This window comes from Clytia hemisphaerica, unplaced genomic scaffold (assembly GCF_902728285.1).
Source record: "Clytia hemisphaerica strain Z4C2 unplaced genomic scaffold, Clytia hemisphaerica genome assembly, whole genome shotgun sequence".
In the NCBI taxonomy this organism is placed as follows: domain Eukaryota; kingdom Metazoa; phylum Cnidaria; class Hydrozoa; order Leptothecata; family Clytiidae; genus Clytia; species Clytia hemisphaerica.
Window position 1 is genome coordinate 126712 of NW_027104312.1, and position 27021 is coordinate 153732.

Genomic DNA, 27021 nt, shown 5'->3' on the forward strand with positions numbered 1-27021 from the left:
TCCTTTTGTATTTTTGGCATCAAATAAATTAGTGGCAAAATTTGTGCTAGAATTTATTTAGGAACCTTTATATTTGATCATCAGATCATTATTTTGTCAAAATAAGTCATTTTGACAATGTAAGGACAATAGAATAATTGATGAGGTTGATATCTCTAAAACTGCCCTTCCCAGGGTTTGCCTACTCACAATTTCTATCTATTCATACTAAAAGCATATCATTCGGTACAATTAAAATATTTGGTGTAATAAAGTTTACAGGCATCACACTTAATTGCCCTGTCAATATTTTTGTCAAAAAGTGTCACTTTGTCTAGAAAATGACTGGTAACGTCAAAGGTCACTTTTAGTATTCTCAGCTAGAGTAATTCTCAGCCACGTGCTCAGTGGTTCATTTGAAAGCCACATCAGGACTCGGTTTGGATGTTCTCTACGGTGGAGAGAGCAGATAAACTCGATAACCCAAATTTATCTGGTCGCCGGTCGTGGTCGCTGGTCGTGGTCGCCATTTCTGGTCGATGTTTAGAAACTCCCTCAAAAAATGTAGTTCCTACATTCGAATAGAATACACAATCTATTTATGTACAACATTGAATTTTCTATTTACAAAAAATGTATAAAAATTATACTCTTTTTAAAAAGAGCAATCTTATAAGAATATTGAGACTCAAAAATTCGTAAAAAAGAAAACAATGCTGAGCCTTGAATTGCTGAATTTTAAACAATTTGTTTTAGGGTCAAAGTATTAAGAAAAAGTAAAAGCGTAAAAACCTTTATTTTGCTCTAAGAACAAAGGATGGACGAGACGGAAAGAGAAAAATTTGAGACAAAGTCCAGAAACATAAGAATAATCAAGCCTCAACAGAAATTTACGTAATAGTTATCACACGATACGAGTACAATATGGGATATATTTTTCGAGTTCAGATTTTTCGTCATACTCTCCGAGCTTATAGACGAGGAAAATATAGAAAATTCTGAACGAGGAAAATATAGAAAATTCTGAACGAGAAAAATATATCCTGTATGGTAAGGGTAAAAGTGTGATAACTATACTTTTTGTTTTACTTTTATTAGGATGAAATCAACATCAAAACATTCGAAAAAAGAATCGAATGGTCATTAAAAAGATCAAACGATTCTTTTCAAAAACTCTTTTGATAAGCTGTTGTTAAGCTGTTGTGTATTGGAAGCAAAGAGAAAACCTTTCTAATCAAAAATTGAACAATAATATATAATCTCTCGCTTACCAGACACCTTTTTGAATGCAGTCTTGTATTTGTATACACGTTTTTTTTTATTAGAACCTAGTTTATAAGAACATATAGGCTGAAATTCGTCGAAAAATTAAGAACATCTTAAGAACATGCGCAGCCTCAGTTTGGAAAAAAATGACAAGAAACTACAATTTTTTCCTCTTTTTAAGCAGTTTTGGCCGAATTTAGGGATGGATTTTCAAAAATCGAGAGTCAAATATTGTCCAAATTTTGCCAAATTTCAGTGCTCTTTATTTCGTATCATATTGTCGATTTATAGTAGTCTGAAAAATTAAGAACGCATTTAAGAACATTTTAGGCTGAAAATTGCTAAAAAAATAAGCACACCCAGGCTCAGCCAAATTTTAGGGGTTCTAATAAAAAAAAACGTGTATACGGTACAATATGAAAAACAGCATTTATGTACGCGTTTTAGCCGATCAGATTGCTCATATCTTTCATGTTGATAATAATGGTTCTATAGTATCTGATAAAGTGTTGTGTCCTGTTTTTGAATGCATCATTTTTTTCATAATCTTTTAAGCATCAGTGTCTTCTGAATTTGTTTGTGATGGTAAACTGTTAACAAAGTCTTGAATATGTCTGAGTTCTACACCAACGTCCAACAAATCTTTTACAAATTGATCGACCGTGTAATGTGGGAAAAAGGCTCCTACATGTTCCAATACTCTTTCACCGCTTGAAAGGTAAAGTTTATCTCTGCGGTATTGTTCCATGTTCTCTTCGTATATTTTCTCACAAACTTCTTCCATTTTTCCACTTTCAAGGATGTCAAGTAATTGACAGAAGGCTCCTTTAATAGTCGTAAGTGAGTCGTTGATTTTTGTTTCTGAATGATTGGATAAAAACAGATACTTTAATCGTAGAAATTTTAGCGAGACTAATTTTAGCGCATATTAGCGAGCCAGAAAAATCTTGATTTTTTTTGGATTTATTTTAGCGAATCACGATTTCAAAAGATTTCGCGTGGATAAATTTTAGCGACTGAATTCGTTTTCTAGCATTTCTTTGCATTGAAACCCTTCTTATTGATAAAAATGTATCAAGGCAATATAACCAGAAATTTCGCGCGGATAAATTTTAGCGATCTGGCGATTCGGCGTGTTTTAGGGAGATTTATTTTAGCGAAAATAGGGAAAACTAGCTAAAACGCTAAAATTAGTCTCGCTAAAATTTCTACGATTAAAGTATTGATTCTTTGAGAAGATTCTACAACACAGAATCTGGTTCGAATTTACCCGAGTAGGAATGTTGAAATTCTTGATGTACCCAAGTTAAGATTACATCATTTTACCTTCCAGTAACAAAACGCTAATTATAAAGTGGAGCAACAGCTCTGGTCACTCTTGAGTGTCTTAAGCGACATTTTGAAAACTACCTGGTTATACAGAATAATGATGGTTAGCTTTCTTTCAAAACAGTCATTTGGTTTGATATTATTTGGTTAATTTAAAACACGGCTTTCCGTAAACAACTAATAAAATAGTCGGATAAGGCTCGTTGGCTATTAGTTTTAAAAATTATCAAGCTCGTACCTTTAATATCTTCAGAAATTCTATGATAAATAATCTGCCCATCTAAAACAATAAAATGTTTACAGTACCTTAAAGGAAGAAATTTTGGCGGGAATTTAATTTAGCGGATGGCCGAAAAAGTTTTTCAGAGGGAATTTAATTTGACAGATGGCTGAAAAAATTAAATTTGAAGGGAATTTAATTTGGCGGTTGCAGGATATTTTTGGCCAAAATCGTTATCAAATAAGCAGAAAAACCTGTTTTAAGGGCTGAAATAGCACCAATTTGGGGAATGGGTTAAATAAAAAAAATTTGGCGGGAATTTAATTTGGCGGATGAAGGGAAAAATAAATTTTGGCGGGAATTTAATTTAGCGGATTTTGGCTGAATCCATAAATTTCTTTCCGCCAAAATTTCTTCTTTTGAGGTATATGACCCCCAAAACGGAGGTTTTGCCTTAATGAGCCATGTTTGTACTTTAAAAACCGGGAAAGCTTAAGATTCAATCCTAACACATTTTCTCTTGAATCCGGAAAAAGAAAAATACAAAAGTGTCATCTTTAACATGGCTAATTTTCTTCTTCCTTTTTTTCGAAAATTAGTTTCGAAAATCCTTTTTTTGGACTAAAACCGTCAAAATTCAAACAAGATTGGAAATCAACCCCTAAAAACTGAGTAACTCTGGAAAGTATAAACATATACCAACATACCAACTCAGTATTTCAAAGTTTTTCCGAAAATTCGAAATATTTCACGATTGAATTAAAATTAGAGACTCAGCCAGGCCTGAAACACTTATTGTTTTGGTATGATTTTTATTGCGAAAATATCAAAAACTAAATATTTTATAGTGTCATTAATTCGAGACATGTTTAAGTGATGGATTTTTAACAATTTTAATTTAATTGAATCGACGTTTTGGGCCACTAAACTCCGTTTTGATAACCTGATAATTTGATGTCGGCGCTGTGCTTTTTGACAAAGATATTTCGAAAAAACTAAACCTCCGTTTTGGGGGCCATTAGAAAAATGTGACTGCAAAAAGATCATACAAAAACCTTTGTTCTAAGAAAATTATCGTTTGGGAAAGAAGCTAGACATGTATAAGCTTAATTCACAAGAAAAATTTTTAACGTTCCCTATTTTCTGAATTCACTAGAAAGATTCCAATTTGGATAGACGTTTTGGGGGCCACATACTGTAAAATAGATTTCATGTTGAAGGTTATTATATACTTTCTTTAACTTTAGGAACTTTTTCTGGCAGAAATTATTGTGAAGGAGATAGTTCAGAGTCAGCCGAAATATAGTTTATTTGAAAATTTTAAGCCTAATGGCTAATTTTGTTATTTTTTCCAAGACAATCCATATTTAATTAAATAAAGTCCATTTGAGAAGTTGTATGAAGAAGAAAAGAGCATACCATTAAATTGTTTCTTCTTAATCTTTTTGGACCAAATCTTTTGCCACATTTTTCGTTGAAATCTTCGGCATTTTCCTGTGTGTGATGGCAAAAAAAGCGTAACATTGCCGTAAAAAAATCCCTGGTTATATCAATGTTTGTATCGTTGTTTTCGAGTTTTTAGTAAGCCTTCTAAGCAGAGTGTGATTCTGAGAAAATGAAATTTGAAATACTGCATCCTGCATCTAACAACATATACTTAAGCATTTATGATTATGACGATATTTATGTGTGAAAGCTATACCTGTTCGGATATCAATAAGACTGGTCGTATCATTGAGCTCGAGTTCTTTATTTGTAAGGCGAGACAAATTTATTTTATTTTTCACGGGAAGACCTTCGGACAAATATAAGTCGGTCGGTCGTTTTAATAAAAGCAATGGTGTGGGAAAATTTCTTGAAATCTAGGGTCGCAAAGTCAAGATCTAAAAAAATTATGACATTTTGAAGCAGTATTTGAGATTTAAGGATGGGATGAATTAACACTTTTCAACTTGTTCGCAGTTAAAAATATCTGCAAAAAAACTTATAAAGTCAATCCACAAGCACCAGCTTTGCAAATTAATTTTGGAAAAGACAGGGTCGCTCGGCCCGTAGAATAATAAATTAATTTGGTTTCGCCTTCTAGTAATTATATTTCTTATAATAAAAAGCAGCATCGAAAACAAAGTAAATACACTTTGATACACTTGATAAAGTGAACTCGGAACTTTTACACTTAGTAGAAATCATTCATATGATTATGGCAAAAAATATCATTCTTAATTCAAATTCCAGTCAATGTAAAAACGAATACCTGTGCAAAAACATAACAGAAATACCGACGCCACAACTACCATCACGAGGATAATATCTCTCCAAGAAATGTGCTTTTCAAGCGGATCGTCGTTCGAATTACTTAAGATTGATGAGGTGGGCGTTTCTGCTTCTTTTGGCGATTTTGAATTGGGTTTAGAATCTTTCTGTGTAGGGACATCATATCGTTTGGGACACATCTAAATAAAAAGTAAATGTGCAATGAAGATTTAATGTTCATAATTAAAATCAAACCCTTGTCAGTTATGCACTACAAAAGGCGACAAACGTAATTGGATTAATTTACGCGAGGATTATGTTTTGCGAGTTTCGTGAGTTTTTCAGGATTTTTGCCTAACCCCCTAGGTAAATGAAAGAAATTAGTTAAAACGTTGTCTCGCGAAAATATCATCTTGTGAAAATGTATCCACTCAAGAGATATGAGTGTACACGCTCTTTTTTATAAGAATGGTGTTCATTCATTTCATGATAGATATTCTTAACTTTCTGGGGAAAATCATCCTAGCATATTGTTACAGCATTCTTAGGTTAGGACCCTAGATTTAACATTTAATACATATAACGTCTATAGCATAAAGTGGCATTTTTGTGGAAGAAGTGAGCCTTACTTGGGGTAATTGGCAATTTATGATTGAAAATGCTCTAAAAATGGCATTCTTAGATTCAGTTGGTAAATTGGGCTTTTTTTACCCCCAATGTTGAGGATATTGATTTTTCGAAGTATCGAACCCCCTGGATATCCTACTTTATTAGTGAAGACCCCCTGGATATCCTCTCTTATAAAGATGCTTACCACTTAATATCGTATTTTTTACTTGGAAAGACACTTTGACCCCTGGATATCCGCTCCCTTGTAGATATTTAGCCCCCTGGATATCCACTTTTGAACAAAAATCGTTAACCCCCTAGATATTCGATATCCTCAACAGGGGGGCACGGACTATTTGTGGAAAAGTCCATTCCATGATGGTGATATTCTTAGCATATTCTTAACTTGTTAGCCGATTTCATCATGAATATTCTGATAAAGCGTATTCTTATAAAAAAGCGTGTAAATGATGCGTGTTATCTTCATTATAACGAGTAATCCTTAACACATGTTTCAATTGTAGGTTTAATTTCAGTCAAAGAAGATTGAAAGTCACTTACCAAATTTGGTTGCAATGCCATACAATCTCCATTTAAAAGCCTCTCAAACAGTGTGAAGCATGGCGAACATTTTCTGATGCACATCATGTAAAAATGATGACGAAAGTAAGGAACATCACAAAAGCATTGATAAGGTGTGCAGCCACAGGAATGCAAGTGTACTGAGTTAATTTGTATTTTACACGATTTTATACAAGTTACTTCGTGTTTACTCGATATAGAGCAATTTTTCACTTTTTTATATTCATACGAATGCCAAACACCACATTGAAAACGTGCTCCTTGGTCGTATATTGGACATGCCTCGCAAAACATGTGGCCAAACTGAGTGAAGAGGGTAGTACCAGTAGCACAGAAACAGTGAGCTCCCATGAAATAAGTGTGTCGTTGTGGACAGCTGAAAAAAAATTATAAAATTAGATACATACTACTTATGATAACACTATGTTGTCATGTTGCTTGAGACACTGAGTAGGGCTACTAACGCGATTAATTTCTTTCTTTTTTTCATCAATTTTAACATATTATAAAATATCATAAACATTAAGAATGCTGGTAGAGTTTCATTCTCTAAAGACAAATTTTAAATGATAATATGTTTTATACCTTCCATCAAAATTTGGTCTTTTCAATACCTGAAAATATCGAGGGAAACATTTAGTTTTAAATTTAAGGTAAATTAATTACAAAGAATTTATATTTTCTTTTTAGTTTACGTTACATTTAGATACGAAATACTTTCAGAAAGTTTCCAAAATGAAGCGTCTTTTGAACATCAAAATGATTTATACTTACATATATAAAAAAACCTAGCAAGTTTCTTAAAACTCTTAGTTCTCTTATTTGAGGGTTAAGGTCAAATTGCATATAACATGTTTCTGAAAGGTCGGTTTCCATCTCATAGAAATTGTTTTGAAATGAAACTTTTTTCGTGATACGTGATAATCACTATCACAGGTTAGCACACAGTGGAAACCAACCTTAATAAGACATTAAAATGAAAAAAAGGTTGCCTTTGAATAATTTCAAGCCTTTCTGTTCCTGAGTTTTAGATTTCTAAATAATTTCAGAAAACACACTCATGACCTATGTATTCAAATTTGAATTACTGCGATAAAAATAATTTTACTTACATTTGCTACTGACAATGCTGTTAAAACACAACACGAACAAAGGTATAAAGGTAATAGGTTAATCATGATGATTTAAAGTTAAACTGGTTCAAAACTCCAGAAGTTTTTTTGAAAACTCAAAGGTGGAAAGAGACAATGTCAGGAAAATAGGTGAAAAAAATAGATAGAAAAATTGATTGAATTTAATAGAATCAAATGAAAGATTTATAATTTATTCAATTTATGCTGAAATTTTAAATCAAAATAGTTTTTGACTTATTTCCATTATATAATTCATGAAAAGTAACCCTCTTCAGATTTTCATAGAATACTTTCCAAGAATGTAAAAGTTCACAAAAACAACAAATGAAAATATCCATGACAATTTCTTCGTCTGATGACTTTTATCGGTAAAGAGTAATGCTAGTTTAAAAAGTGAAAGTTTTAATACCCTTTTCGGTTTCAGCCATAAGGGCTTTATCGAACATTTTGATGGCTGATCTGAACTGGTATTTTTTTGAGTTGAGTAAAGTTTGTACAAAACCTGAAAAATATTGATATATAAAATATTTAAATTCATTCCCAATAACAGATAACGAAACTACTAATTAAAAATGTGAAAAACTGTGCAAACAATCTTGACAGAAACAATTCAATTAAATATTTAGAGGCCAAAATACACATTGAGCGATTATTGCTTAGCTTTTTTTTCAGGTAAGCTTTCAATGAATTCATTCATGTGTTTGGAGATATTGATGAAACCAGAATCGATAGCCACAAAATCTGCAACAAACTGTTCAATAGTATAACTCGGATAGTCTGCTTTTATATTTTGTAAAATATCATCACTGTTCTTCAGAAACAGTCTTCGACTTCGATACAAGTCAGGATCTTCTTGGTATACGATTCTACAGTATCTCTCCCGAGCAACTTCATCAATATTGTCCAAAACCTTGCAAAATGAATGAATACATGCAGTCTTCCAAAATCGAATCTTGGTTCCTATAGAAAAGAATCACATTAAAACAAGAATTTCCCCACCTGTGAGGGAGTTATTTATGACCATGAAACGACATGCATTGTATACGATACTTACTCTTAATTTTGGAAGGTATTCGAAGCAAAAAGTCCGCTAATACAATTCCTTCATTGTCACCTGAAGAATGTAAAGAAAGGCAATCATCAAATATCTCAAAATCAGAATCTATGAATCATCAAGAATGAGAGACTGAATGAGAGTACTTCAAGAGAGTCAAGTGAGCCTGCAGTCGCAGTATAATCCTATTCTACCGGGTGTTTCAAAAAAAGTGATACAAGTTTGAATCAAGATTGTGAGAAAACTAAAAATGTTATCAATCTAAACTTTTCACCATCAGAAAGAAGAAAGGCTAACTTAAATTTTGAGCTATCACACTTTAAATTTGCATCACGTGTTCAAAGGTTAAGAAGAAAATTTCAAAAATGACGCTTTTTCGAAAGAGAATTTTTTCGAAATTTAAGTTAGCCTTTCCTCTATATCATGGTGGAAAGTTTAGACTCATCAGGGGGGGGGGGGTCGGTAGTAAAATCTCAGGACATATATGAGTAGTAAAAGGATTTTTACGAATTTTTACATACCACCACCCAGACTCTTGGAAGAGGTATTTTACTACCCTGGTAGTAAAAAGCTTTTGGGACAATTTGTCATGGAGACCACCTATTTTTTGGTTGCTTTTCGGACTGATTTTGCAAAAAAAGCTAAAAAATGATTATTTCTGTGACACATTTTTCACGTAGTGCAAAAATTAATGTTTTTCCCTTAGAATTAAACATAGTGTCCTCCTGGGTTGGTTCCCCCCACTAAAAATCAAAATTTTTCTCCATTCCCCCCTCTTTTATTTCCCCCACCATATTTCAAAATTTTTCGGTTCCCCCCTCTTTTTTGAATTCCCCCAGCTATTTGAAGATTTTGCGGTTCCCCATATGGTTAACATAAAAATGCCTTAAATCAAGTTTGAAATTTTGGAAAGCTTGAAAAAATAGCCTTGAAAGTGCTGGAAAAATGAAATTGTATTGAAAAGTTGGTTTATCCCAAAAGATTTGCTGATTTTTATGCTTAAACAGGTTTTGCAACAAGATCACCTTGAGATCAGTGAAGTTCCCCCAGTCAAAATCTCCTAAATTTATGGTTTTCCCCCCCTCTTTATTTTCCCCCAGCAAATTTCAAATTTTTCATTTTCCCCCATACTTTAAAAAAAGGGCCAAAATCAGAATCCCCCCCCTTTATAAAGGGGGGGGGGGGGAGGACACTATGTTAAAGTCTTTTTATATTGACAAAAAAATTCGAGAATTTTTTGTTTGGTTTGCAGCAAACAACTTTCCAACAGAAAATTTTTTCAAATTATAAAAATTTTCAGATTTTTTAATAAAAGTCATCCAGAAAATTAAAAGAATTACAAAAAATAGCTAAAATTTGCTAATTTTACCAGTTTTAACTACCCAGGAAGTAAAATTTTTTCAACATTTAACACATAGATACCACCCATTTTAGTATTTAACTACCCTGGGTAGTAAAATTTTTTTTCTCGATTTTTCGTCACACCACCATCGTAGTAAACGTCATTATGTCTGAGATTTTACTACCAACCCCCCCTGGACTCATAACATTTTAAGTTTTTTCGCAACCTTACTTCATACTTGTACACTTTTTTTGAAACACCCGGTATATTTACCTGATTCAAAAGCATTCTTATGTACGATTCCAGAATTAGGTTGGTTAGTCAGAATTAGGCGCCAATGTTATCAAAATTTAAAAATCTGTTCATCCCTTTTTACTTTGACCAAATAAAATAACGGGGAGAATTTATCTTACCATAAAAGCTTTCCTTGACTTTGACAAACACTCTTCTGCACAACTTAGCTGAAAAAAGACAAAATTGTATTACTTACTTATTTTATATTATATTATATTTTTCTACAGTAGAAAAGCAAGGCAGAAAAAACGGTGTTTACAATTGACATCTGAGATTTTTTATGCCAATAACCTAAGCGAATTAACATTTATACAGATTGCTCGAAGTAAATTTAGTAGCTAACGTGACAATTTAACACAAACTAGTCTAAAAAATAGACAGTTGCAGGCTTTTAGGTTTTACTCTTGGGCTATAAGAATTGTTAGAAGTGGCTACTAGTAACCACCACCACCGGGATTTAGCTTATCAAATAAGATTTAACATAGAAATAGAAGTTTTTAACAAAATAAGTTTATCAATATAGATTTCGAATTGAGGAATGTTTAAAACACAGCTAATTGTCTTAGGTTATTGGCAAAAAAAACCTCAATGTGAAAGTGATGTAGACTGAAAATTTGTACCCTACATGGGACTCATTTTTTGAAAAATTTTGACACAATTTGTGAAAGAAGTGACCCTGAAGGGGACTAAAACTCACAAATTTTCTAAAAATGTTCTACTTCTTTCCTAAAATCTCTAAAGAATTTTTCTATTTTGGTGTAGTTTGCGACCCTACGTGGTGGTTGAGGAGAAAAAAGATGCCATGACCTGCAGCACATCCCATACCCCTTTTTTCCCAAGTAATCGCCCCCAGGTTTCAATAATCAAAACAAGCAAGAGCAGTGCACCAGTCCACATATGGCGCAAAGTAGGAGTTTTACTCTTGAAATGAAGGAAAATTGCGACGTAGCCTTGTCCAATCTTAACTATAAACAAAACAGAATCCTTACCAAGCAAAAACAAAATTATCCCAGTCCCTATGAATACTATTCCACGCAAAAGGAAGACTGCTTCCATTAACAGATCTCTCTCTTGATCTGAGTTAAGACCATCCTCCATTGCGTTACTTTTGTCATCGTCGATAGGTCGATTAACGATGCCAAAGACAAGTTCAGCATCCCGCCAGTTTAAAGGTGGTTCAGGCAGTTGTGTTGAAGATTCTTGATTGATGGTTTCATTTTCTGTTTGGCTCTTGATGTCTCTTTCACCGTCTTGTGAGAGAAGCAATTCAGTTTCTTGATTTTCTTCATTCTGTGACACAATTTCTCTAAATTGAAATTATCATTCTAATTGAGTGAAATCAAAAGGTCTTGCCATTCTTTTAACTCGCTTTAAATTTCATTTTCCATTTTTATTTCTGCAAATCAGTATTCGTCAAAATTAGTTCCCTCGGGAAGGTATAAAATAAACAAGATGAAAATTTATAAAGTAATCAATTAGAAATAATTGCAGAAATTATTACTCTTTTATTAATGGCAAGATTCTAAAACATTAAACTTTTTGGATGGAGCCTGACTTTAGGATCTTTTACCTTATCAACGGAAAATTGGATATGAAATTGATTTAATCAAGCTAAAAATTACAGGAAAAACAAATTAGTAGTCCTGTCCTCAAAATGTTACTCTCCTTCCAACGACTTTTACACTGGTAAGGCAAAATTTCAAAATCACCAAAAACTTACAACTCCACTGGAGTGACATCCACTTTTTCGGAAACTTCCTGAAGATAAAAAGAAATAATAGAGATTTATAAAAGAGAAACATGTTAATTTTGATTGTGTGTGACTTGATAAAACAATCAGCAATCAGCAATAGCAGAGTTATGAAAATGATAAAAATGTTAGAATTAACAAACCTTTACTTCAATTGGTTTCTGAAGGCCAATAATAAGAGGCAAATGGCAAAATAATATTATAAGGTAAACTGTAAAATTCATCCTAAACCTTTTGTTGCTTTATTGATGTCAATCTTTATCCATTTCTACAAGGGATGAGCTTAAGGAGAAAAAAAAAGTGAAGTTTGATTCACTTTCTTACTCCACATTAATAATATATTTTTTTATTCTAAATTGAATGCAAGGCTATGTATAATCTATAAAATGGAATATCATTCCTTTTCATGCATAAAGTATAGCTATTACATTAATCTTGGCATGTTTATGTATTTTTGATAACATAGAAAGTAAAATTTGAATAAAGAAAGGTTACCTATACTTGGTTTGACCAATTTCTCAATGAAGAAATACAAATTTTGACTGAAATTAAGTCAGGGTCCTCACGAGAATAATTTGCACCTGATAGCTTTTGGCCAGTAGCAGTAAGTGAATCCATCTTTAGCATTAGAGATGTCCACTTTAATTCAATTACCAAGTTTCTGTACAAAAAAAAAGAAGAAATGTACTTCAAAGAGATAGTATTTGAAAAAGCATTGTATACTTTTTGTATGTTGACCTCTTTTTTTAATTGGTCCAATGAAATCCTTTATATATATTCTCTGACAGCCAGTTATGTTCTTTTCCTGATGAAAAAAGTTTTAGTTCAACAAGCTTAATTATTCTGTAAAAATATCAGGAAAAAAGCAAAATGCGATTGTTTTAGTTAGCTGTTTTAATTGAGAACAAAATGCAATTCGATGCTTTTTAAGTTTGATGTTACTAGCTAAATGCTATGAGTGAATTTAACCTCCTAAAAGTAGTATGGTATGGTAAAATTTCATTTTTTTCAGTGTAGTGTTGTGTCAAAAATAAATATTACTTATCGATAGAATTGAGAATCAAATACGTATCAAAGTATCAAATTATTTGAAAAAACTCGATCATGACCAACTTTATTTTATTAAAATCTAAATAGTTAAAACTGTGAATTAACGATCGCGATTTTACCAGAACATAAGTTACATAAGTTAAATTATATGAGAGATGTCAACATTAGAAAATTGGATTAGTCAATAATTTTTTTTGTCATGGGTTATTTTCTTTTTAGTTACATATACCCTAAGTTGGTCTAATGTCATACTTCCCTCATATAATTTAGACATCTGCCTTTTTTTCAGAGATAGGAATAATTAAGAAGGTCAACAAAACGTTTTTTTCCTCGCTAAGCAAAGAATATATGTTGTTTCAATCAGCGTTTCTGACCTTTCATTTATTTATCTCTAAAGAAGGGTGTCAGAATCAGATGAGGTATGTTGACATTAAAAACCAACTTACTCCAAATGAACGTCGTCCCCTCACTTGTTAATCTTTCAAAAAATTTCCAACCCCCCAGACCTTATTAGGACCCCCTTGTTTATTCATTTTTAAGAATATTTTTGGGTTTTCAGAAGTACAATTTCCGACCTCCCCCCAATAAGGTACCCCCTCGTTTATTAAAATCTCGAAAATCCCCCCCTTTATTTGGAACCTAAGAAAATAAACTTTTATATTTTTTCTTTTTTTGCAAAAGTTCCAAAAATTAAAATAAAGGGAAAATGATAATTGAATATAAACTAATGATCCGCTGCTAGAGAGCAAGATAGAAAAAAAGCAAAAACCAAAACAAAAACAAAACACTTTTTTTGTAGAAAAACACAAGAAAAAGTTACCTCTGTATGGAAAATCACAATTCAATTCCAGGTCAAAATATGAAATTTTGCAGAAGGTTTATATACCATAACCAAGCTGCATCTGATGAAAAAAGAAAAAAATATGCAATTGACATGCATTGACATAATCTTGGACGGGGACGGTACAAGTGCCAATTACCCAGCACTGTCATAAAGCTAGCTAGAATCGCTTTGCACGCAATCCAATCTTAATTGAACGGCCAATTTCTGGGTACATAATATTCAATTGTGTTCAATTACGTTTGAATAATGTTCTGATTTATTGTCAATTACGTACAATTGATTGTCAATTACGTTCGATTGAGCTTTGAATCTAATACGCTAATTTAGATAGGAGCGAGCCCATAAGCACCGCACAAGATTGGTTAAAGCGAGCAAATATAATTGAATATATTGAACATATAATTGAGTACAATCGAAAGGTAATCGAAAGGTAATCGAAGCAATCAAACGTCAAACCCTTGGTAATAGTCTATTAAGATTCGATTGCGTTTGATTCGTTTGATTGACATCGTCTGGCTAGATCAGGGTGTCTACGGATTTTTTTTCGGGATTTTCAAGGTTTTCAAGGTTTTTTTGGTCATTTTTAAGTGGTTTGTAAGGTTTATTGGCAAAAACTTTGGCATTGATACTCAGTTGATATGGCTCTTTACAGGAATTTTTTTTTTCAGAGTGGTAGATGGAAGAAAAATAGAGGACAGCAAATAAAATTTATTTGCTTTTGGTGCCCGGGGAATTACTTCCACAATTAAATTTCTTATCTCCCTCTCAAGAACAATCACAAAAAGAAATACTCCAGCTCCCTAGTCTTCCAACTGTAGAAATAAAGAATTAGAAGCAAAACCAATTGTTTACAGTGACCGAGGAGGCGCAACCATGGTTTGCGCCGACGAGAGAAAATTTTGATTTTAACTCTTTCAAATGGCTAAAAAACGCCTTGTTTTTGATCTGTTTTGATTTTGTTTTTTACAAAAATCAATTTGCGTAAAGAGTTGTTTTAAGGAATCCTTGAAATTTTATTGATAAACGGCCATTGATCCAAGACGCCCTGCAGTAATTTAAAAATTGGGGAACAGCCGATTTCTTAGGCCTCATGCATAGGACAATTAGTGACAAAAACTCAGCTAATGATAAAAGAATTATGTTTGCATTCGTCGCAACAGAATCGCAACAGAAACAGGGAAATATGGAATTCTCTAAATGTTATAAAAGGTTTATTAGCGCCGCAGGCGATTTTTTACTTATTCTTACTTTTCGAATAACTGGATAGTGCTTTTCAAGGTTTTTAACGACTTTTCAAGGTTTTCAAGGTTTTTCCCAGAAAATTGATAGTTTTCAAGGTTTTCAAGGTCCCGTAGACACCCTGCCTATATTAAGATCTTTGATTTTCAATATAAAAAAAGATCATACCAGATCAAACTTTAATTAAATCAATGAAGATCCAATAGGTTTTACCTGTTTCGTTTTCATCTTTTACTCTGACTCTTATCCTGAGATTTTTAAATTTTTGAGAAATTTAGCCCTACCGTAAACAGTCGCTGGTTTAAAAATAATATGGCATCTGCGGAAATCATGAGGATATAATTTGTGTCAGTTGGTCTCAACTGCTACATAACCTTTAAGGACCTTAGGGTCGTAATTTTGGCGAATCTTTTTCAAAAAGTCACATACCTCGGCAGTTTCAGAACATTCACCCAAAACACCCCACCCAAAACCTGTAGTGTTGGTACCGTGAAGTTGGTGTAAATGCGATCTACCCAGCATTTGCGGACGGTTTATAAACGCGTTTTTCTTTCACTCGAATAACGGCTAAAATACAAAGCAAAATACAAATATTATATACAAGGTTCAGTATACAAGAAAACGTATAAGAAGTATAAGAACAAGCAAGAAATAGAACAAAATCAACATAAAATAACGAGGTAAATACTCACTAAAAACACTGTCCAACAACACGACATCACATCACAAGACATCAAATGCATCAAACTTTGAACTGACAATTACACAAGTTACAAACATTTATGACACGCGAGAACAATACAGAACTCCCACGAGACAAACAATTAATATACTAACATAATGACAATAAATAATAATTCCCTAGACGATAGTTACAAAACACAGATAATTACTAATAAAAGTCTCATAATAACTGAACACAAAACAGTTATCAAAATAATTCAATTCTACTGCCAAAATGGCAGTAACACTCCCCACCGTCAAGGGGACACACCTTGACTACCAAGCTACAAGAAATTCATTTTGATCACAAACTCCAACGTTCCCACACTAGTCTTTGATTGCAATTATCAAATTTGTCCCATGAATTGTTTGTCCTAAATTTATAACTAAACCAATCAAACTCGGGGTGATCAAATCGGAATCTTGTCTTCAGACGCTGCAAATGTTTTACTGAGACTTTGGCCTTTCCATTAAAACAATATTGCAAAACCAGAGCAGAAATCATCTCACTGTTAGATGAAGAATTGAACTTACTGGATGACATTTTGACAAATTCTGAAGATGAATCGACATCCACGCATGACGACTTAATTGAAACGCTTAGCGACAGGTCGGTGATAGGTGATATAGCAACATTAGAACACGATAAAACATTGCCGGAGGGAAAATAAATCTTTTCTTTCTGAAGGGTGGAAACTTCTAAACAATCGGAGGAATCTTTTGGAAACGAATTAAACAGATGGGCGTGACGATCAGTGGCGTTGTGGCAGGGGGGGCCGGGGGGCCATGGCCCCCCCAGCGGAGCTTTTTTGAAGGGGCGCCGAAGAGCAAGGGGCGCCAAAAGAGATTTTCTAAACGCCCCAATCTTAAAAATCATCAATCAATCAAGCCTTAAATTGCGCCCAGGACCAATTTTACTGAGATAATTTTAAAATACTTGCATTTTTTTTCGCTCGCTTCGCTCGCAATAAAGTTAATTGGTAACTTCTTTGCAATCTAGGTATTTTACAAGTCTTTTTTGTACAATATAGCATAATTATTAAATGAAAATCTAACTGCGCCCCAAGACTAATTTGCTGACAAACAATATTGAAATCATGAACCATCAGTTTTCCGCTCGCTTCGCTCGCATTACATATTGTTTCTTTAAGTTTCTTTTTTCACTCTAGCAAGTGTCAAATTTGTCTCTTTTTATTTAGTGATTTAGGGTATCTTGGCAGTCGATTTTTAAAAATTTCTAGTCGGTCCCAACCATGGTGGGGCATGTTTTTCCTTTTTTCCATTCATCAAAGATATATCTACTCTTCTCCATTAAATATTTCCTTCCTCATTATGCCTAGGCAAATGAATTAGTAAAAGTTTAGAAACTGGTGGGTGAGGGCACCACTTTCGAAATTGGGGGGGGGGGGGGGGCGCCATTTAAAAAAAATCGACTTTGGCCCCTCCAGAAAAATTTTCCCACAACGCCACTGGTGACGATGGTCGACGATTTCCTCAGATGTAATGAAGCCTTCTGACCATTGAACAATTTCATCGGGTGTCTTGTCGGTCTTTTCTTCAACAAGCTGTTCCCAATCTCTATATTGCTCTTCGGCTGCCACAACTAAACAATCGAACATCAGGAAACGATCCATTAACAAATCGATGGCTTCGGAATCAAAATCATTATACCTTTCAATGTACTTATTGCATTTCTTGTGTATTTCGATAAGCTCGACATGTAAATAATCTAATGTTCTCCACTCTGATTCGATTCCGGAAGTATTTTCATCTTTAATACTTCTTCTCAACTTTGAGCAGTAATCAAGAACCCTTGCTTCAGCAACTACGAGCTCTCTGTACAACCGATCATCAACATACCTCACTTGAGGGAGTTCAAACATTGTTCAATATCTCCTTTTGTCTTCGATGGAGTGTTTTTACTGTAAATGCGATCTACCCAGCATTTGCGGACGGTTTATAAACGCGTTATTCGAGTGAAAGAAAAACGCGTTTATAAACCGTCCGCAAATGTAACTTATAAAATACATCAGTGGAGGCTAACCAGGGCTAACATGCATAGCCATCAAATGACTGACTGATGCAAGTAACCTGACACTGCTGTTCCCCTCAGGCAAAATCGTCGATTCCGTAGAGGTCACAAAATTGCCGAGTACAGACGTCGAAAAAAAAAATTCAATATGGCTGCCGAGCGAAGACTGATAGTGATAAAAACAAAAAATCAGGAGTTTTCAAACGCCTACTACCGCAGAATAAGACAGAGAAATGCAGTAAAATAAGAAATAAACAAATTTTGAACCATTTCTCTGTCAAAATAAAGAAAATATTCTAGCTGTAGTAATGTTTACATTCAGAAATAAATCCATTTCCCACAAGACCTACAACAACCACAGGCAAGGTTTCAAACCACGCTGCGGCATAACTGGCAGTGAATTCTGACTTAAAAAAATATGTGGGTCCAGTTCCCTGAAAAGGGTATGATTACACTTCCAAATGACTTTTTTTTTACATTAAGAGCCAGTTTTTTTAAGAATGGGGCAGTTTGGGGCAGGTCCAGTAGTTTGAAGCTTAGATTTTTTTCATTTTTGGATATGTTTTTCAGTATAATGAACTGAGTAAAATCCCAAAAAATTTTGGTCCGAAAATCCATAATGGCGGATTTATGGCAATTTTAAGTTTTTGCCATTTTTGGTCATTGGAGTTTATTTCATTTTCAAGTTGAAATTGTGCTTTCTCAGAACAAGATAACCAAATCATTTTTGGTTATCTTGAAAATATGGCCGGTTCAGTATGCGATTTTTGAAAAATATTGAGTTTTTCAAAATGGTACCCTGAACTATGACGTCATGAAAACGGCCCAAAATCGATTTTAAGTCTACTTTGGCCTTGCCTGCCCAGGTTTTGGGAAGTTATTTTTTGTTCAAAATATTTTTTTCTGGTAGGCCAACCATTAGGATTTCCATTAAAAGTGGTTTTAAAAAAAAATTTCCATGGCACTGGCCTCCAGAGGCCCGTAAGTGCCGCATGGTTCTGAAAATGTACCAACTTTGCCTCGCTTTTCCAGCTGATCCCAGCGTAGTCTGACCCTGAATTTTTTTTTTCCTGAAAGCCAACCGACCAGACTACTAAGAACAAAAAAAAAACTCATGTCCTTTTTAGTTTAAAAGATTTAATTTCAAATCAAAAATTTTTTTAACTGTGTTGAAAAAACGACGAAAAAACAAGAATTTTGGCCCGGAAAACCAACTTTTTGATGAGAATTTGTGAAAATGAAATGGCAAATGACCTTTTCTTCATATTTGAATTAAATGAAATGGAACTTCAATTATAAATACTATAGTAACGTTTCACTTTGAAGAAATTGTTTGTAGAATACAACCGCCTGTGCCATTTAATTTGCGATTATTTGTACTTTCATCTGATGATCTTTCTAATATTTCTTCGAGAATGCAATGATCCAGTCTTATTTATTATCTAGGAGTATTTATATTATTTTGACATAGGTTGCATTTTGATATGGTGTTTTTTAAGCAAATTTTCATTATTATATTCATGCTGAACTTTAGGGTTCTAAATGTTTTCTAATTTTGGGATATTTCTAATAAACTTCCATTTTATATTCTTCAAAAAGTTGGTTTTCAGGATCTAAAAGACTTTGGATTATCACTTTTAGGCTAGAAGTGGTCAAAAATCTTCATTTTCTTTATTGTTACAGATAGTACTTTTTCATCAATTTTCAAGTTTCTTCATTATTCAAATATGGAGAATGTGACATGGCAAGTCATTTTAACAATTGTTTCAATCAAAATTTGATTTTCCAGGTAAAAATTGTCGTTTTTACTCTGGAATTTAGCAAATTTAAGGCTCTTTTCTTTATAATTAGGGATAGTATTTCTAATCAATTTTCTATTTTATTCAATTCAAAAGTGAAGAAAAGTGATGTGCAGACATTTTAACACATTCTTTCCAAAAAGTTGGTTTCTAGGGCATAAGACTCTGGCTTTTACAGACCAAAATTGTCATTTTTAGTCTAGAAGTGGGCAAAAATTGAGATTCATTTTCTTTATTGTTAGGGATAGTATTTCTGATTAATATTCTATTTTATTCAATTCAAATAATATAATGGAAAGTGATATGCCAAATAAATTTTGCAAACTTTTTATCCAAAATCTGAACTTTTGGGCCAAAATCTCATTTTTTCGGGTCAAAAATGTTGCTTTTAGGCGATAATTGGACAAAAACTAGAGTTTTTTTCAATTTTTTAACGTTACTATAGTATTTATAATTGAAGTTCCATTTTATTTAATTCAAATATGAAGAAAAGGTTATTTGCCATTTCATTTTCACAAATTCTCATCAAAAAGTTGGTTTTCCGGGCCAAAATTCTTGTTTTTTCGTCATTTTTTCAACATAGTTAAAAAAATTTTTGATTTGAAATTAAATTTTTTAAACTAAAAAGGACATGAGTTTTTTTTTTGTTCTTAGTAGTCTGGTCGGTTGGCTTTCAGGAAAAAAAAATTCAGGGTCAGACTACGCTGGGATCAGCTGGAAAAGCGAGGCAAAGTTGGTACATTTTCAGAACCATGCGGCACTTACGGGCCTCTGGAGGCCATTGCAATAGAAATTTTTTTTTGAAACCACTTTTAATGGAAATCCTAATGGTTGGCCTACCAGAAAAAAACATTTTGAACAAAAAATAACTTCCCAAAACCTGGGCAGGCAAGGCCAAAGTAGACTTAAAATCGATTTTGGGCCGTTTTCATGACGTCATAGTTCAGGGTACCATTTTGAAAAACTCAATATTTTTCAAAAATCGCATACTGAACCGGCCATATTTTCAAGATAACCAAAAATGATTTGAAAGCACAATTTCAACTTGAAAATGAAATAAACTCCAATGGCCAAAAATGGCAAAAACTTAAAATTGCCATAAATCCGCCATTATGGATTTTCAGACCAAAATTTTTTGGGATTTTGCTCAGTTCATTATACTGAAAAACATATCCAAAAATGAAAAAAATCTAAGCTTCAAACTATTGGACCTGCCCCACTCCTAAAAAAACTGAAACATTTGTCTTCTCAGAAATCTAAAAATATAGGTTATAAAACCAACACGGGGGTTAACTTTCTTTACACTAAGCCGTCAAATCAAACTTTATAAAGATTAACCAGGTAAATGTCACTTGTTTTCGGAATATTTGGATAATATTAAAACCTTTTTGTATATTTGGTTCTTCTAAACCATTTCTCTTTCCCACAGCAGGCTTTAAAGTTCATGTTGACCCCTATTTTTTTACGCGGTAATCTAGAAAGGCCTTTAGTGCGGTATAAACAAACGATTTCATTGGCTGAAAAAAGTCAAAACATCAAGCTATATCACGTGATCAGAATCATGATCGGAGTGAACGGGAGCCGTTGTCATACGTCATACGATATTCACCCTCGTTTTAATTTGGCAGGGTCAGACTACGCTGGGATCAGCTGGAAAAGCGAGGCAAAGTTGGTACATTTTCAGAACCATGCGGCACTTACGGGCCTCTGGAGGCCATTGCAATAGAAATTTTTTTTTGAAACCACTTTTAATGGAAATCCTAATGGTTGGCCTACCAGAAAAAAACATTTTGAACAAAAAATAACTTCCCAAAACCTGGGCAGGCAAGGCCAAAGTAGACTTAAAATCGATTTTGGGCCGTTTTCATGACGTCATAGTTCAGGGTACCATTTTGAAAAACTCAATATTTTTCAAAAATCGCATACTGAACCGGCCATATTTTCAAGATAACCAAAAATGATTTGAAAGCACAATTTCAACTTGAAAATGAAATAAACTCCAATGGCCAAAAATGGCAAAAACTTAAAATTGCCATAAATCCGCCATTATGGATTTTCAGACCAAAATTTTTTGGGATTTTTTGCTCAGTTCATTATACTGAAAAACATATCCAAAAAATGAAAAAAATCTAAGCTTCAAACTATTGGACCTGCCCCACTACTAAAAAAACTGAAACATTTGTCTTCTCAGAAATCTAAAAATATAGGTTATAAAACCAACACGGGGGTTAACTTTCTTTACACTAAGCCGTCAAATCAAATCAAACTTTATAAAGATTAACCAGGTAAATGTCACTTGTTTTCGGAATATTTGGATAATATTAAAACCTTTTTGTATATTTGGTTCTTCTAAACCATTTCTCTTTCCCACAGCAGGCTTTAAAGTTCATGTTGACCCCTATTTTTTTACGCGGTAATCTAGAAAGGCCTTTAGTGCGGTATAAACAAACGATTTCATTGGCTGAAAAAAGTCAAAACATCAAGCTATATCACGTGATCAGAATCATGATCGGAGTGAACGGGAGCCGTGGTCATACGTCATACGATATTCACCCGCGTTTTAATTTGGCAAAGTTTAGTAGGTGCCGTAGTATAGTGGTAGTCGACCTTGGCTTCTGTGCAGGCGGCCAGGGTTCGATTCCCACTTACGGCAGTTCCCTTGGCAAGTGAACGTTCCTTCGCCCGGGTCAACCCATGCCATGTGAGGGGAATTGGGTAGTCAGTTCAAGGTGCTGACCAAATAGAAATAGAGAAATAGTAATCAACTAGCCGTCACCCGGCGTCGCACCCGCCGAGGAGTAGATAAGCTGAACGCATCCTAAGCCCTTTGGATAGTAAGTAAAGGGAATATTATGGACTGATTTATTCCTAAAGAACGAAAAATTGCCACTTGAGACCGATCAAAACTCGAAAAATCGCAACTGTCATGTTTTGTGACGTCATTTGGGCCCTAAGTGACGTCATCGAAAGGGTAATAAACTTTTCACCTCACTGAAAGTATTTCTTCCCTTCTACAAAGATTCTCTTGATGATTTCTGATCCAATGAGGGATCAATCATTGCTTAAATCCTGCTCAAACTCCAGATATTGGATTTTCAGGTTTGGATGACGTCATCGGAACCAAAATGCCTCAGTTTGAATACATTTATTTCAGAAAATCTCTATATACCCCAGGATATAGCCACTCTTACCCCTGCCAAATTGTTCTCTATTAAATTCCCGATCCAATGAGGGGTTAAACATCTCGTAACTCCTTTTCAATCTCGAGATATCGTCTTGTTAAGTTTCTTAGCTATCTTCCGTAAAAGCCCGGGCTATAAAATATACGGTCTATCACGTTGCTATGTGAACGGATTTAAAGAAAAATGGCGGATTCCCAATGTAAACAAAAACACAAGGAACCAAAATGTGTCACAGATTAGAAAAAGTTTTTTTTCCTATTTTCCTTCCCGATTAACCATTTTACTTTTTATATAGACATATAATGATTAACAACTGAATACTTTAAAAGCAAGAAGCTAAGCTCGAAGGCCAAAACCATTTACTACAGAGACAACATGAATTTATTGAGGACAAAAAACTGGTACCGTATAAAATGAAAAATATCAGCCGCTCAATACTATAAAGGAACCCAAAGAAATGGAATATAGGATAATGTCAATATTTTTATAATGAGGTTTAGTGTTAATTGAAGAGGTGCTAGTGATAAATTTAATGTATATAAATCTGAATGAAATTAGAATGATTCATTTTATCATATGATGGTGTCAATAACTATAACCTTTTCCTATTTACAATCATAATAAAAATTATGGAAAATAAAGTGTTCTTATAAAATAAAGAGTCGGTCGGTCTAAAAAGTGAGTCGGTCGGTCGGTCTAAAAAAGTGAGTCGGTTGGTCGGTCTAAAAGTGAGTCGGTCGGTATGTCTAAAAAGTGAGTCGGTCGGTCGGTTTAAAAAGTGAGTGGGTCGGTCGGTCTAAAACGTGAGTGGGTCGGTCGGTCTAAAAAAGTGAGTCGGTTGATCGGTCTAAAAATTGAGTCGGTCAGTCGGTCTAAAAATTGAGTCGGTCAGTCGGTCTAAAAAGTGAGTCGGTCGCGTCGATCAGTCTAAAAAGTGAGTCGGTCGCTCGGTCTAAAAAGTGAGTCGGTTGGTCGGTCTAAAAGTGAGTCGGTCGGTCGGTCGGTCTAAAAAGTGAGTGGGTCGGTCGGTCTAAAACGTGAGTCGGTCGGTCGGTCTAAAAAGTGAGTCGTCGCTCGGTCTAAAAAGTGAGTCGGTCGCTCGGTCTAAAAAGTGAAACGGTCGGTCGGTCTACAAAAGTGAGTGGGTCGGTCGGTCTAAAACGTGAGTGGGTCGGTCGGTCTAAAAAAGTGAGTCGGTCGCTCGGTCTAAAAAGTGAGACGGTCGGTCGGTCTACAAAAGTGAGGCGGTCAGTCGGTCTACAAAGTGAGGCGGTCGGTTGGTCTACAAAGTGATGCGGTCGGTCGGTATACAAAGTGGGGCGGTCGGTCGGTATACAAAGTGAGTCGGCCGGTCGGTCGTGGAAACGAACATATTTGTGATTGCCGCCCTACAAAGACTACCAAATTACTTGGATGTATTACCATGCAGCAAAAATATGCCACTCTCAATTTTCAAGAGGGCTAAATGTTTCCATTGGTCGGTCTTTGGTCTTTGTTTATTTTGTTAAGACGGTTGGTTGCGATAAGCCCCATAATAATTTCTGAAGAACAACTGTACAAATCCATAACAAAATGTTCTCTATTTATAAGAAACAGGATACCATAACCATTAAACCATTCCCTATCCATGTACAAACGATGGCACCAGTGACCAGAGCAGAGAGACCAGATCAATCAATCAATATTAAGAAACCAAAGAAAGAAAAAGCAAAATAGCTGTTGAGCTTCTTGCTATTCAATGTTTTATTTACTTTTACGAAAATTACCAGTAAAGTAGAATTTCGAAAACGGAGATACGCTTCCGAACCGCGCGACGTTTCCCGATCGGCAAGGAACCGTAGGCTTTTTTTCCGGTGACGTGTCTCAAAAAAAACGTACGCCGCCTCGAAAAAAGAACACTGTACTGTTTTCCCGCTCGGAGCTCGATTTAAAAAGAGACTTGGAAAAAAATCCATAATGGCCCCCCCACAGCTCAATACGAATTAGACTTTTAGTATATAGATGTTTTGATTTTTCAAGAGGGGATTTCTGTAGAATGATAAAATTTGGCTTGGCTGGAATGGACACCATAACAGCAGTGCTGATCTCACGGTATGATTTGACAAGTGGAAACGGTGATAAAAGTTTATAAGGGGGGTTTCAGAAGAGGGGGTATATACCCGATTCCGCAATTCCGCGATTCCATCAATTTTTTCTTCAATTTCCGTCAAACTGTCCAAAAAAGACCAATAAATTCAAAATTCTTGTCTAAAATTTCGCAAATTTTGGATAAGTTTTTGCTAAATTCTGTTTTTTCGCACTAAATTTTCCAATTTTCCATCTCCGTCAGACAAAGGGTCCTATTTTAGAAATGCCGTCTAAATTTTTGTCAATTTCTGTGACAATTTTGCTCCTCCGCCAATCATGAACCTCCCCCTTATAAAGGTAAAATAAAACTTTGGACATGACCCTCCCGGCGCTCTGGAAACTTCCTCAGTTTTCCGGAGCAGCTAAAAAAACACTATTTTTTTCTCCGGAAAGTTCCAGCGTTGTTCCAATGCTTCTGGAGCAGGTGATTTTAACACCTTCTAAAAAACCGTGTTTGAATAAGGTTACAAAAAATATGCATACGTATGTTTTAATAAAAAACTTGTAGCTACTACTACAGCCTTTGAGGATGATGGTTCAGCCATTAATGAAATCGAATTTGTCACATTATACCATTTGAAATATGTGGGTCGAACTATGGAAATATCGAAAAAATTAAAAAACGTGAGGTTTCTGTATTCTGAACACCTGATTGAAGGTTTCACCACTAGGCGCGGTCATCGAAAAATGCTCTGTTCGCGTCGCAACGGGTGTTAAAAATGCATACGGGCGGACGAGCGGTCAAAAACATTCCCAGGTTTTTTTTAATCACGCCAGTAACTCAGGGGCGGGTGGTAACGCGAGCAAAACAATTTTTCGATGGTCGTCAGAGCAATTGAGAAAAAAGATACTTTAAAAGAACAAATTGCTTTTCCCAGATTTTTTTCCGCGTCTCCGCACCGGAAAATCAGCGGAAAATTTGATGCGGGCAGGTGACGCAAATAGAACAATTTTTCGATGAGCGCCCTACCGATTACCATATGAGTCAGCTGATTTTTTAGAAATATGTGTGTGCGCAGTTAATAGTTTTCTAGCCTGGGTATCCAAACTCAAAATTTTGGAAAAAAACTCTTACCTCTGGTAGCTACAATTTGTGAATGACACATTCTTAATACCTATTTTAAACTATACATCAAAACATCATCCACATTTTATAAAGGCTCCTTTCCAGCGGCCATTTTGTTTTAGAAATGAACCTGTGTTTTGTTCAGTCAAGTACTATTGCAAACTAGGAGAAATGCGTGTATTTCGCTTAAATAGGATGATTTATCCTAAATAAGATAAAATCGATAGCTTAGTTAGGAGAAATAGCAGAAAAAGTTGATTTTCTGAACAACTTCAGAGATCCGCGTCTTTTTAACTCTCTAAATCAATTATACTCATAAAGAAGATCATGTTAGGCCAAATGTTAGCTTCTTATCAGCGCGGAGTGAAAAAATATAAATATTTATCCTATTTGGATAAAATATACAAATTAGGAGAAATAATTCTTTTGTTACACGCTTTGCCGTATGAAAAATATGAGCGTGAATGAAAAGTGTCGAAGGACGAGAAAGTGTTCATTCTCCTTGACCAAACCACACAAACGTAAATTGCGCAAATGTGTCTACTACAATAGGATAAGTTTTATTTAGATCTAAGTTTCTATTTCTTCAAACATCGTTACGAGCAAAGTTTTTACTAAGAGAGTTTGATGCATAAAATCTGAAGTTTGTCAAAAGTTGAATAACTTCGAACGCACGCTGACTGATGGATCAGACTTCACAAGCATACTACTGGCTCCAAATTTCTTAAATTTATGCAAAGCTTGACGCGGATCTCTGAATTTTTTCAGAAAATCAACTTTTTCTGCTATTTCTCCTAACTAAGCTATCGATTTTATCTTATTTAGGATAAATCATCCTATTTAAGCGAAATACACGCATTTCTCCTAGTTTGCAATAGTACTTGACTGTTTACATGCACTTACATTTGTTTAAGTGAACAAAAAAGTAAAATCAACACAGTTTGTTTTTTACGATATTTCGTTCCATTTTCAGAACTTCATCAGGTATAATATTGCACAAGCGTTAACACATTTTTAAATGCTACAAAAATCAGTGATGCGTAAAAAAGGCGAGAAATAAAAAATTTGTTTATATTATTTTGCAATGTCAGCTTTTTCCCATAAATTATGCGCGCGCATAGAAAAATATCGAAAGCCCGCGAAAATTC

At 34.4% G+C, this 27021-nt stretch overlaps 1 protein-coding gene across 5 annotated transcripts; it reads right to left on the reverse strand.

The window, feature by feature from the left end:
* Nucleotides 1-7816: 7816 nt before the first annotated feature.
* Nucleotides 7817-25992, reverse strand: LOC136817553 (uncharacterized). Of its 5 annotated transcripts, none has more exons than XM_067073881.1 (8): nt 25883-25992; nt 12393-12472; nt 12043-12093; nt 11782-11819; nt 11051-11367; nt 10181-10228; nt 8426-8485; nt 7817-8331 (listed from the first exon to the last, which is right to left on the reverse strand). In XM_067073881.1, the coding sequence occupies exons 5-8, from the start codon at nt 11157-11159 to the stop codon at nt 8021-8023; spliced, it is 528 nt and encodes a 175-aa protein (XP_066929982.1). In that variant the 5' UTR covers nt 11160-11367; nt 11782-11819; nt 12043-12093; nt 12393-12472; nt 25883-25992; the 3' UTR covers nt 7817-8020. The 5 variants fall into 5 exon arrangements, with proteins under 5 accessions (XP_066929982.1, XP_066929979.1, XP_066929983.1 ...); XM_067073878.1 differs by having other exon boundaries at nt 12307-12472; XM_067073882.1 differs by lacking the exon at nt 12043-12093.
* Nucleotides 25993-27021: the final 1029 nt, after the last annotated feature.